At 38.1% G+C, this 14,417-nt stretch overlaps 1 protein-coding gene across 1 annotated transcript; it reads right to left on the minus strand.

Moving 5' to 3' along the window:
- Window positions 1-5,156: 5,156 nt before the first annotated feature.
- Window positions 5,157-11,368, minus strand: LOC103937383 (beta-catenin-like protein 1). The gene is made up of 8 exons (XM_009347333.3): window positions 10,299-11,368; window positions 9,990-10,074; window positions 8,077-8,173; window positions 7,865-7,928; window positions 7,726-7,782; window positions 6,719-6,756; window positions 6,546-6,627; window positions 5,157-5,476 (listed from the first exon to the last, which is right to left on the minus strand). Exons 1-8 carry the CDS (start codon window positions 11,352-11,354, stop codon window positions 5,387-5,389), a joined length of 1,569 nt encoding a protein of 522 aa, XP_009345608.2. The 5' UTR covers window positions 11,355-11,368; the 3' UTR covers window positions 5,157-5,386.
- Between the last annotated feature and the right edge of the window lie 3,049 nt (window positions 11,369-14,417).

Here is a 14,417-nt window from a genome sequence, read left to right on the forward strand (position 1 = left end):
ACAGAGAGAAAGGGGTCGTGAGGCTTAGAGAATAAGGGTGGATTAGGTTTCAATCGGTTCGGTTTTCTAACAAAACCGAAAACCGAGTAGAAAATTTGGTTTGGTTTGATTTTAATTTTTTTTCAGTTTTGTATGGTTCAATTTAACTTCAGTTCAGTTTTTATCGGTTTGGTTTTATTTTTATTTTATATAAACTTTTTTTTTAATATCTAAAAATCCGTGAGCAGCTGATGAGGGAAGGGACTTAAGAGCTCTAAAAATTCTCATATGCAACAATACAATGAGGTGAAGCCCTCTAATTTAAGAAGGGTTATTGCCACAGTGTCATGATATTGATTGTTGACTAAAAAAGATGAATCTAGGGGGAGAGCTAGTCCAAAAAGCCAAGATTGTTATACAACTTGGGAAGTCAGAAAACTTTGACGATTGATGGCCGCTGCAGCCAAGGCCCGAGGAGAAGGAAATTGCAAGTACTAGGCAGAAAAGCTGGAAAAAAATTCTTTGTTTGGGGCTTTTCTTACAGTGTGGGAAGAAATTGGGCTTGGAGCATGCTTTAACATATTTGGGTCTCAAATTAAGTTAATAATTGACTTGAAATTGGGTTAGAAAATAAATACCTAACCTAAATAAATAAATAAAATTAATGTATATTTATATCTGTTTCGGTTTCTAAACCACCAAAACCCAAACTGAACCAAAAGATTTTGGTTTGGTTCGGTTCGGTTTCTTTAAATCAATTCATTTTTTTTCGTTTCGGTTTCTTTTGATGTTCGGTTTCTTTTTTCGGTTTTCAGTTTTTTGAACCCACCCCTATTAAAGAGATAGAGACAAAGAGAGGAGTGGACATGTTGAACAGGGACAAGTCAGGGCGTTTGTACGGGGTCTTTGATTGGGTCAATGGAAAAGGGACGAGTAAGGTCGATGTATGCACGATTTCCTCATCCTTTGTCCACAGTATGTTTGCATGTTGTGATTTTATGCGAGATTTTCTCATCCTTGATCCATCCTATGTATGCATCTAATGATTGACAAGATAAGAAATTGTTTTATTATCTGTTATTTACTGTTTGGTTAGGTTTCAACCCATTGTTTGCGATTTTGTAATGAATTAGGGGCTTTCGAGAGTGCTTTTTGTGTTCTCTTTCTGTTGCTACTTTAAAGACCTGCCTATTCTCATTTTCATTTTCTAGGTTCGGTTTTGCTACCCTTTGCGTTTTTCTCTTCGAAGGTGGGTTGTCTCCTTCGGTGGTACAATTTGCGTTTTGTTGTTCGATTAAGTTTAAAGTCATGCTTTTGTTTTTTTTTTTTTTAATGAAATAGGGTATTTAGAGAGTGTTATTTGTGTTCTCTTTCTTTTGCTACTTTAGAGACTTGCATGTTGTCATTTTGTTCTTTTTGGTTCGGTTCTACTATTCTGTGCGTTTTCCTTGTCTTTGATTGAATTGAGGAAGGGAAATTTGCTTGGCTTATTCATTCAATTTAATATTCTCTTGAAGTTGTTCTCGAATTTTCATTTCCCAAAAATAAATTGTTTTTATTGTTTCGTTTTTGTGTTTATATATTTAGAGTGGCATGTAGTGGTTTGCTTCTAGTGATCTTTGATTTGAGCTAATAGGGTCTCTATTTTGTGGGGTTTTGGTTTCTAGGTGAAGGAAAATATTTGATAAACTAAGTTCATTGAGCAACATAATACATGCATTTAACAATTAAATGACGGAAGCATGCTTGTATGTACTCTAAAACAAAACTTATACCATGAAATTCAAAGTCTAGTGGCGATGGTGAGCCAAGACTCTATTGTAAAAATAAGGGTCTAAATCACATAGAAAATCAAGAAATAATTCATGCAATTATAAATCAAAGTAATGTATGCACATGAGTAACCAATGTTAAATAAACATAACATAATAGATTAAAAAAACCTGAAAATACGATCGAGGTAAGTGTTGGACACTTTGTCCTTAAAATAAGTTTACGCACCACTACAGTGCTCATGGTTGATCTGAGTTTGTCTCCCAAGATACAACAACCATGTCCTTGTAATAACAGCACTCCAAATCATAAGGCTCCATGAACCACGATTGTGTTGAAAACTCTCTTATATGGACTCAATGAAACTCTCTAATATTTAATGTACTTTATGTACGATTATGTAAAACAATGAAAAGTTATTTATGATTATAGGGGGCTTCCTTATTTATAGAATTTGAGATACCTCTTTGAAAAGTATGTGACCATTCATGAAGAGTCAAAAGTTGCAACTCTTCATTATGATAGACACATATTTCCACCAAAAGGCATCACTGATAATTTTTTGTTCAATTGATAATAATAATAATAATATTCCAACATACTCAACTTAAACAATAAAGTGAGTTGGGGAAACATTATACTTTTTAAGCACTTCTTTGCTTGGCAAAGGGTGATTATGTCAGGGCCTTCTTTCCTTTGCCTCCTTACTCTTTGGCTCTATGTGTAACATCCCACATAGCCCAGGAGAGTAGATTATGTAAGCCTTATATGTATATTCTCATCTATACCTAGCACGAGGCATTTTGGGAGCTCACTAGCATCGGGTTCCATTGGAACTCCGAAGTTAAGCGAGTTTGCGCGAGAGCAATCCCAAGATGGGTGACCTACTCAGAAGTTATCGTGTGAGTTCCAAGAAACAAAATCGTGAGGGCGTGGTTGAGGCCCAAAGCAGAAAATATCGTGCTACGGTGGAATCGAGCCTGGGATGTGGTGGGGGCCCGGGCCGGGATATGATAATTTGGTCTCAGAGCCAATCCCTGGCCGGATGTGTGCCGACGAGGATGTTGGGCCCCTAAGGGGTTAGATTGTAACATTCCACATCACCCAGGGAAGTGGATCTTGTAAGCCTTATATGTATATTCTCATCTCTACCTAGCACAAGGCCTTTTGGGAGCTCACTAGCTTTGGGTTCCATTGGAATCCGAAGTTAAGCGAGTTCGCACGAGAGCAATCCCAGGATGGGTGACCCACTAGGAAGTTCTTGTGTGAGTTCCCGAAAATAAAACCGTAAGGTCATGGTCGAGGCCCAAAGCGGAAAATATCATGCTACGGTAGAGTCGAGCTCGGGATGTGGTGGGGGCCCGAGCCGGAATGTGACACCATGGATATGGATGGCAGAACTTTACTTCAAGGAAGTGGCAAACTTGTAATAAGTCCACCATCACAAGCCCTCCCTCCCTCTATGGCTAGCCATTGGGTTTTGTTTGGGTAAATCCTCATTTTGTTTTAGTTATCATACAACTCAAACTCAATAAGGGCTTGTGGACCAAAACCTGCGAAACCTGAAACTTACTTAAAGCCTGTTACGAACCTTTGTATGATTAATTAACATATTAACTAATACTTGTCATATACAATTAAACTATTTAATTGTCCTTACTCATCTCTGTTATATCTTTCAATCATTATCTTATACGGTGTGTGATCCATTAGGTTCCTTTTAGCGAGGCAATGGGCGATTAGAACTAATACTAATCAATTGTGAATTGAAACTTACTTTCAATTCTCCCTTTAGTGATTATACATCTTTAGGGCTTCCACAAACCATGAGTGAAACCTAATAGCATGTCATGGCTACCCAATCTAATCAGAAGAGGTTGGAGAACCCTTTCAGTTTGGTATTACAAATGCAATACAATCTTTCTCTAATTCAATACTCTTGAATATATTGTTTGGTTTGATAGTTTATTGATGTCTGTTATTCAATGTGATTCTCTTATATGATTACCTTGAAAGTGATTTGGAACGACGTCCTAAATTTCATTCATATTCTAGCCAGAGATTCTTAATCCTATCATAGAGTATTCTCCTTCAATTGTTTCAAGGTTAGAGATCCCTTGTTGCACATTCACATGCCCCCATGATTAAATAGTTTAGCCCCAACTATGACGTGGACACTCTAAAATGGAATGCTTTTAACATAATCAAAGACTAAGGACCCAACCACAAGACAATTATGATGTCTCAAGTCATATGACTACTTCGCCTTATCCCAACTAGGAGTTCTCATGTCACATGTGTATGAGAATTCCTCGTTGATAATAGCATCAACCTTTGTAACAATCAAGACTGATAAGACTGTCAGTCCATTAAGTTGTCCATGTAGCAGTAGATTCGCATTCAATGGACTCACTCTCTATTAAGCACCTACATACTTATCTTGGTGTCACTTACATCAATGAGTCAATACTAGTCACTCCCTTGGAGAGAAGACATAGCGTATACTGATCTATATGGATCCTCAATGCCTAATTGACAATCATATTATCAGGAATGTTTAGGATATGTGTACGAAAAAGAATAGTCTCATGAATCTAACTTCTTTAGATCACATTCTCCTAATTACATATTATATGGACTTATCGCATATAGTTGTTAATTTGGGTTATGTTTGTCCATATTTTTTTGTGTTTGTGGTGCTTTCTATTGAAGCCTGGGTTTGTGTTGTGTTGCCCCAGTGATTTGACGTATTTTAAAATTGGTTAGTTTATGAGTATTTAATCAACAAATCATTGTGATTGGCATGTTGTTTGTTTGTTCATGTTGTATTGTGGCTGCATAGTTGAAGATGTCTAAGTGGGCTGCCAAAATTGAGTGGCCAATTTCGCAATCTTTGTCGACTGTGTTAATGTATTATGTGTGGGTTTTCTTTTACATTTGGGGTTCTAATGAGGCGTAGCTTGAACTTATGTTTTTGTACTTTTCTTAATGTAATCTCATGATCAGAACTCCAAAAGTGTCTTCCAATTAGTCGTTCTCATGCTTTGCGCAATAAGATGAAAATGTTTGCGTATTTATGTAGATACTGCGTGCAGAGGCGTCATTTGGTTGTTGAGTCGGCTATGTAAATTGTAGTGTTTATTTTGGTTTCATATTTGATCTACCCTTGTTTAAATGAATCCTAATTGCAAAACCCAAAATTCTTTTCATTCTTTTCGGTCGTGTGCAAATGTATTCTTATTGTCGACCAAATTTAAACTTGTCGATGAATTTGTACTAGTTGTTGAGGATTAATTCCACGATATCAATTTTATCATCGTGATAGTACAAATTAATTCACAAAGCAAATTACATAATTCATCACGGAATTATGTTTGCTGCAGTGCAGCCAGATGCAGAGATGCTGAGCAGTAAAAAATGCAGCTTTCTTTAAATCAAGTCCAATTTCCACAGCTTTGTTTTACAAGAAACAGGTCCCAAAAATAAACATTATCACCTTATCCTGTTGAAACTTAAAAAGTTACAGACAAGATCCTCTACATCATCACTTCTCAACTACTAATACAACCACGACTTCGCACTTTCACTTTCCGCAAACATAGCTCGATAGGCCTCTAACAGATCATTTAAACAATCAGAATGCTGAGATGAACCTTTGAATCCTTGCCTGCGATCGCTCCATTTCTTCAGGTCCATCAACATCACCAATGTTTTCCTGATATTCCTGCGGTTCACATAATTATTAGTACAAGCTTAATGACCAAACCGTAAGTTTCACTATATCATTTAAAAGTGCATCTCTAATATAACTACGACTACGCCCTGAAATCAAATCACCCTACATAGTAGCTAAGGTCTAGGTAAGACGTGTTAAAGAGTAGACCAGAAGATAAGCTTGAAATGCCAATGCATATGGCACTGCTCTCCGTGTGTTTGCCAGTATGATCTCGACTCCAGGTGCAACAAATTTGTTAAATTTTATCCCCGCTGCCCAAATTGGCTAAATTTTTTTCCTGATGACAAAATTTAAATTTTCACAAAGAACCTAGTGACCTAAAAGGTTTAACCCTTTTAAGAACTAAACAGAGGGCCAGGAGAATAAAAGTATAGACCAAGTTTATAACACCTCTTCAAATTAACTCAAGACTAGGCAACCCCCACAAGTCTACGTGTAATTCAAAGGAAGAAGTAAGAATAAGAAAAATGCAGTAGCGTTTGTATATAAGCATATAAGCAATTAAATAAACTGAATATAACCCCGAGCCACTTGGTCAACCATTTCATCAACTTAATCCTTATCCATCAACCACAGTTAAAAGGTTTGATGATAATTCTATCCGTGTTGGATCTTCTTATAGGACATCTCAAACCAACTGCAATTAATAGTTTTAGCTTATTATAAGTATCTAAAACCAATTCTACTAAAAAATTCAACCATATCAATTGTTGTACTCTACTAACCGAGAACAACTTTCACACTATCAATTGTTGTACTCAAACACCCTGATACTGTTCTCAACCTTCATACAACACCACTGCCTGATGCTAATCATATGTCAGAGAAATTACTCACAAGCATTCCAAGCCACCCCTGTTACACTAAAAAATTCAACCATATCCACCAAAATCTTGCATCAAATGCTACTTTTTCTGGCACCCAAGTATCCCTCTTTCCCTCCTCTTCTCCTTTTGATGGCATACACAGCAGATCAGCACTTTTTTTTTATTTTTTTAAATGTCAATTATTTGAACTATAATTCCTACTAGAAATAACAGATACCAAACATATGTACCTGAAGTATATCCTTAATATCCTTCTTCGTCAGTTTTTGCTGCTTGAGTAGTAATTCAATTCTTGCTCTCATTTGAGGGTGCCTGCAAAACAAATAACAGGCTTGATTATATATAAAACAGCTCCACCATGAAACTGCAAGTAAGCATATACAAATTTGATGTTGAAACTTACTCAGAGCACCAAAGATGACCCAGAATAACAGCAATCAACTGCAGCATGTAAATAAGAGATTAAGATCCAAAAGGATATGAAATTTCAAAATGTAGGATATTTGGTAATAAATTGACAGATAATATCAGACAAAGCTTCTCCTCATATGCAGATTGAGGATCAAATTAGCTAAATTACATATGTGACTGATGTCTTGTACTTTAAATTTGACAGTGGCTTTACCAAAGATATAAACACCGGAATACAATTCATAGCCGCTGTGCTTTGAAACAATCCTTATACCGTAGCTATAAGAAATTTACTCTAAATTGAATCCCAAAACCCTGTACCAAGAACTTTTCCAGAAAATTAACACCTCCTCCTACTACTCTTTTAAGATAACAGACTTCAGTTTTTAGCTCCAAATATAAATAGAATTTCAAGTACAATTGAATATGGGAATTGTTATTAGCACTCCAAAAATCTCATCTTGCACTCCAAACTTTCTATAATTAGAAAGAAATATACATTTGTGAGGAGTGTAGAATGAGCCGACCCCAGGGAAAAGGCTTTGTTTTGTTGTTGTTATTTGAGGAGTGTAGAATGAGATTTTGGAGTGCTAATAAACAGCTCCCTTGAATATAACAAATAATTGTAACCTTTTTCATGGCCTGAACTTTTACAACTGTTGTTTTTCTTTTTCTAATGGTTCTCATTTACACCTTTACTGGATTTGCATCACTTAATCAGACAATTGCACATGCTTCTTTTTGTGCCCTACTCAAGACAACATTTTATTCAATTATTCTAGTTCCTTGTGGTTGAATGGGATTATAATTTGGTTGCAGTAATTCTATTCCAAAGAAAATGGAAGAAGAAAAAAAAGATGGGACTTTAATTGATAGTTTTTCCCCCTTCTCTAAGTTAAATATGATCGATGTTCGTCCTGGACAACTTCAAAGAACAACCCACACAACCCAAGTAAAAGTATGCTGAAAATTGCATAAACCATCCACGCCAATACAAACCTGAAGAGTATAAAGTCCAGATTCCAACTTCCGGTTGTATTTTTCCTCTTCATCCATCTACAAAGTATAAAAATCTCTGAGTGAAATTAATGTAATTTCATGGATATGCAGAGTAATGAGATCCAAATAAAAAAGTAACCTCTAAATCATCGAGTTCAAGCCGATCCATTCGTTCAGTTTCGGCGTTAACTCTATCTGAATATCTGAAGTATAAATCAGCACAAAAATCAAAACAATATCTCATTGAGGTGAAATGTTTATCTCTATAAAAAAATATTCTTCCATACATTTGGCGTCCTTTTTCTTTTCACATGTTTCCAAGAAATAAAGGTACAAAGAAGCACAACCCACCTCATATAAAGTTCCATAAGCCGGTCTATCTTTTCACACTCATTTTCAACAAACTTGCTTAACAATCTCTCCCTTCTAGAGCCCCTCAAAATTCCACCTGCCATGGGAATTTTGGGTAAGACAAGTTGAAAGTATTATTTCGAAGAATGAAAACCAGGGAGATAATCTAATTAAATGCTCTTTATGGATGAAAGTCTTACAACTACAAATGTTTCAGTAATAGTCTAATGCATTATAAAATGGTAGAATAGCTCAGTTGTCTATTGCACTCAACCATGCCCCACAGAGCGCCTCTTGCAGAACTGAAAGCCTAAATGCCCAATCCAATAGGTTCAAGGAGAAATAATTTGGATGAAACCATCAGGCAAGGATGGGCCACAAACTACACCCGCTTAAAAGAATATGTTACAGTATTGGGCCACCAATTTAGGCTATTACAGCATCAATATGATAAACACATCTCCTAGGGAACTTGCAAAGTGTTCTTGTTCAGCCATTTAGTTATTAAGTCTTATCTACTTAATATGAACCTATATGGGTAGGCGTATCCGGAACAATAAGGTCTGCCAATACGGCAAATTTCTAAAAAACAAGGATATGAATATGATACGGCAATTAAAATAATGTTTTTAATAAAATATATTTCATTATATAAGTAAATCACAAAAGAGTGAAACATTCATGTTTTATCATTTGACATTAACAAAATAAAACGCTGCTCAGTCTTTTCGGTTCTTCAGTGTTATAATTCTGATTCCCTCTAGATCTTGCTCTTTGATGTATCCGGCAATAGACTAAAACTTAACAAAACAGAAAAACTAGAAACACACAAGTTGGTTTACATGCCTATGTATTTTCTGATTAAGTTTCCTATTCTATATGGAATAGGAAAGTACACTTTCTTACCTATTCCAATTGGACTTCTAAGATTCCTAATCTAATTGTACAAGGAAACTTTGATTCTTTCCTAGTCCTTTTTGGAGAAGAATCGGTGCACCTGTAATTTTCCTAACACAATCCTAAACAAAATAGGACACTAACTTTGATGAGCCAAAATCCTAACATTAAGAATGGTCCCTGCCACTCCCAGGACCGGAACCCTGCTCAATGGGTCTACATCCATCTCTAAATGTCCTGGTGGGTCTACCAAACCCGTAAAAACAACGGAATTTAGAAACTAGAACAACCCAAATTCCTAACTTAATTCAAGATCAATATCTTAGAAGTATCTTGACCGTATCCTCGGAGTATCCGAGAACTATCCTATAGTCAACAACCCAAAAAAAATCAATGATACTCCAAATACGTATCGGACGGTATCATGGAGGTAGGAGTGTAGGAATCCAAAACTCACCCCTGTCCAAATTTGAGGTATCGGTGCAACATAGGTTTCAACTAACTCCCGTCCTTAGAAACAATTTCCTATCCAGATTATGTTGGAGGTTCCAACAACCCCAATGGAAATTGTAAACAGGAAGTTTAATTAGAGAGAACTGTCCGATAAGTTCAATTGCAAAGCTCAAATTCAGATGTATCCAAATCTGAGAATCCACAAGTTGCACTCCACAAAATGCACTACAACCAATGAGAATTTGATGTTTAATTCAACAAAACATGAATCAAAATATGCGGACTATCTCTGTCGAAATTTTCTTTCATAACCTTCGGGGGCAACGAACCAAAAAGCTAATACATTGACAGATTTACCAACTTATAGATGGTCTTTCTGTTCCATTATTAACCTAGGGATCTCAACAATTTTATATGCACTAAACATAAAGTCAAAGGCTAAAAAAATGATCAAACAGGTAATCTCGGAAATTTAAAATACAAAGGTGAAAACAAAGAAGGGACGCAACTCATAAAAGCAAAGGACATTCACATTATCATCAGAGCTTCACTCGCCTACTTACCAAATAATGATGCAATTAGAGACACAACGCGCTCCTCCAGCTCCTCGTTGTAACGCTCCTTCTTGTTTTTCTTATTAATTGGAATCTACACAACCAAAAAAGTTTTATCATCCACCTCTAATTAGTCAAAATAAGTTATATGTTAGTGATCACATTTTATAATTGCTCTATTGCATCATGAAATTCAATACCCTGCAAAGTTTTAGTTATTAACTTCTTGTTCTCATGGCATACTCATGCTGCTTCCAGGACACAATCTAAACTAAAGCAAGACATAAGTAGAGCAGAAAAAGGGTAGGCAGCACTTGCCTTACCCATAAAAGCTGCAAAGGCCGTCTTCAACCCCAAAACATCAATGAAACGTTCACAGGCCGGTGGGTACTTGGTCATGGCAAAATCGAGCGCCCTTATGGCCGAGCCATAAGCAGACTTCTTTTGCTTCATGATAATAATCATTAACTCCACACCTTCAGCCTTGACAAACCTCTCCTTGTTTTCCAAGGGCATCAACAAACAGCACAAACAATCAAACAAATTCTCTAACATCTCGGCCTCCTCGGAGCTTTTGGGGTCCTTCGACTTGTACATAGCCACCGCCTGAAGCAACACATCCACACCGTTCATCTGCCCCAACCTCTTCTGATTGGGAACACTGGTCTGCAACATTATAGCCAATATCTCCGATGCATACTGCTTGTTCCCGTCAAACTCTCTCACCTTAATCTTCCCCATCAACCATTTGAGCAGCTTTGTTCTCTCGCACACCATCTCCGCCACCGCCGGCTTCACCTCCATCAAATTCTCGATGGTGGCGAGAGTGCTGTGCACGGCGGCGCTCTCATCGGGGTCCGAGTCGTTCAACCGGTGCAGATTCTGAACCAACAATTCGAGAACATTGTTGTCGACGAGGGCATCGACGAGAACCCTAGCGGGCTCGTCGTTCTCGTCAAAAACGTCCTCGTCGGTTAAGTCCTGAAGCAATTGGACGACGTCGATTGCAATGTCGGTGTTGTCGTGGCCAAGGAGGTTGAGGATGGAAGGGACGGTGTTGAGGGAGACGAGTTCCGGGTAGAGCTCCGGAGCTCCAGCGAGGACCTTGAGCTTCTGGAGTTCGTCGTGGAGTTCGACCTCGGAGTCGGCGAAGCGGTCGGGTTGGTCCGGGTACTTGAGTCTGGCTCCGATGTTGTCCTTGAGACGCCGCTCGAAGGACAGCACCAGCTTCTTTAGGTTTCGGATGTCTAGGGCTTCTACGGCGTTTTGGGATTTCTCTACTGCCTCCAGCAGGGCCAGGTCGATGTCGCCGTTCGGGACGACGCCCTCTCGCTTGCGTTTGACATTGGGGTTCCGACCGTCGACAACTTCCATAGCGTTTCCGTCACTGTTTCCGTCGGAGATGGATTTCTTCAATCAAACCCTACTGCCTACTGGCGCTGCTCTGCTTTTGCCTCCGTCTAAAGATGATTTCTTGCCTTCCTCTTCAAAGTGATATTCACTTACCAAAGGCCATCAGGCACAAATAATTCATTTTATCAAAAATAAAATTTAATAATAATCAGAAGTTTATCCATAAAAAAACTACCTATTTTAATGGAGAAATTATAAAGTGATACGGTACTACCAGCTCGCATTGAACGTGATCACATTCATTTCGCCATGTGTCCAGCCAATAAACACAAGCTAAAGCCGTTTATTCTGACGTTACAATTTGAATTTGATCAATGTGGGACAACGATTTTTCAAGGTAGAGTAATACGAATTGGAATACGTATACCTCAGAAGTTCGGTCATGGACTTAACAGCTCCAATCAGATTGAGCTTCTCAAACGAATGAGCGATTCAACCACATCCTATTGGGCTCTGGAAAGGTAGGCGAATTTGCTTAGCTCCTCCGTCGGCGATGCACAAATTTGGTTCCAACAATTGGTGATTTCATTGAAAGTGAACTCATATTCTCCTGACCAAATCACTCTACCACGCAATATCTACTTCAAATAGTTCAGTGAACGCTGGTACCAATTCTGATGGAGGGAGCAATCAATATCTCTGTGCCTCTGTCGATTTATGTAACAATGGTGCCCCTAATGGCAGATTTACCCCCACCATGGACCAGATTTGGGAAGCCTCAACGAGGATCAATACCTCTATCAACAAACTTCAGAAGATTTCGAGAGCTTCTTGGGTGGAGAACCGATCGAATCATGTTAACCTCAAAGTGTTGGAAGTATTCCCTAAAACCAATCATTAGATGATACTTTACAAACATTTCACATGTTAAACTAATTTTGTGAAATCTAGTTCCCATATGTCACTATTTAATTTTACATATTTGGCATTTAAGTGAATTTACCTTACTTTCATTAATTTTAGATTTTCAATTAACTAGTTATAAAGTTTGAATTTTCATTGCTAGCCATTAATATTTTGTAGACCTTGTGAGGTCACATTAAGTATATTTGGATAGAGCTTGATCCCATAAACGTTTAGCCAAAAACCATTCTCGAATCGAAGTTATAATCAAGGAGAAATTAACAAAGAAAGGCACGGGCAAAATCATCCTTTGGACAAATATATACATATAGGAGCTCCAGCATTGCTGGAAGGAGGGGTATTTTACAGTTTCGGAAAGTTGACCCGTGTGTTGGCCCAACTTTATAGAAAGCCCCAACGACTATTCACACTATTTTCCAGCGAATTGATCGTCGTCACCACCATCATTCAATTCATCTTAGTGCCACAATCACGACCTACCCATATTTAACCCACTTTGGTCGCGAATCCGTGAAAAATCACAGAATTTCAACGGGCAGCTACTACTCCCATCAGACAGATTACGATCCCAGGAACAAAACACGACCGTTTGATCAACTATTGTGTCAGCGACATAGGCGCAACGGCATTCGATTTTTCCAAGCGCCTAATCCTTTTCAGGTGATTTTCACCACTTTCCGTTCATATTTTGGCTTCGGTGCATGTATGATAAAGGCTCTACCTCTCACAATCTTCAATTTGATATATTTTGAACCATTTTGTGTTGGTTGGAAATTCCGGCGAGTCGAGGCCAACAACCTCCGCATGCGGCTGCGCGTGGCTAGTTGCCCAGCTTTGTCCTTGTAGGGCAAATTCAATACCCTGAATTGGTTGACACCTGTTTGATGTAATTCTGTTTAAACTTAATATCGTAAAGGTCCACCACATGCCCTTTGTAATAGACGAAGATCCGACCGTTGGATTTACAAAATTGTAATATATGGTTATACGTAATATTTGATGATCTTAGATATTTACGGATCAGAAACCTGACATACAGATCTTCCCGGGTTGAATTTCTGAGTTTGTAGAAACGATCGTTGACCACCACCTAAATTTACAATTAGTAGAGAATCGACCGCTAAATCGTCACGAATTTTAAATATGTTGTTCCAGAAACATATTGAGACTCTTAAAAAGTTACGGAGTTACGGATTGGAAATCCAGTGGGTGGATCTTCTGGATTAGATTACTTGGGTTGTTGACTGTTCCGTTGACCACGTTGACCGATGGTTGACTTTTGGTCAACATGTTCCAAATCATTCTTCAATACTAAAATTAGTGGTACTAGAGGTTCATTAGAGCCTAGTGGGCTTATCTTGGTTAGCGAGCTATCCCAGTTGATGTATATCTCGATTTGCACGCAAGTAGCACCTTATTAGGGTTTTTGTGTTTGTTGGGCTTCTAGGTAAAGTAATGATAATGTGTAATTGTTTGTGTGAGACGTGAGACGATGAGTGAAGACAATATTTGAGTTATTTAGTACAGTGTGTACATCTGTATGACAAAATAATCGTTGTTATGTAGAATATTGCATATGTGATGACAATTGTGATCTTTGATAAAATGTTATATGACATGGAATTTATGATGCTTGATATGTAATGATATGATTGCACCATGTAGCAGTGGTAGATGGATGGTTCTACTTGGTATATCAGCGATGGGGAACCATACGTTTTAGGGGTGATCATATTTGGTATATCTGCGATGGATGATCATCACTTACATGATTAGACTATGCCTATGGTTCTGCTTGGTGTATCTACGATGGGGGACCATACGCATTCTAGGAGCGATCACTCTTGGTATATCCATGATAAGCGATCTCTACCTAGTACTATAGGATGCGGCCCTGCTTAGTTAATTCACATTTGGGCGTCCATACGCATTTTAGGGGTGACTCTACTTGATTAATCCGCATTAGAGGGTCACTGCCTACATGGTTACATAGTGCTCAAAGGTGGTCCTACTTGGTATTTTTGCATTAGGGGACCACACCATTCGATACATGCCTATGGTCTTACTTGGTTAATCCACATTGAGGGACCATATGTATTTTAGGGGTGACCCTACTTGGTCAATCTGTATTGGGGGTGGCCTATGTGGTTACCTTGTTTT

The sequence above is a fragment of a genome, unplaced genomic scaffold (assembly GCF_019419815.1).
Source record: "Pyrus x bretschneideri cultivar Hongxiangsu unplaced genomic scaffold, Pyrus_bretschneideri_v1 Contig58, whole genome shotgun sequence".
Classification (NCBI taxonomy): Eukaryota; Viridiplantae; Streptophyta; class Magnoliopsida; order Rosales; family Rosaceae; genus Pyrus; species Pyrus x bretschneideri.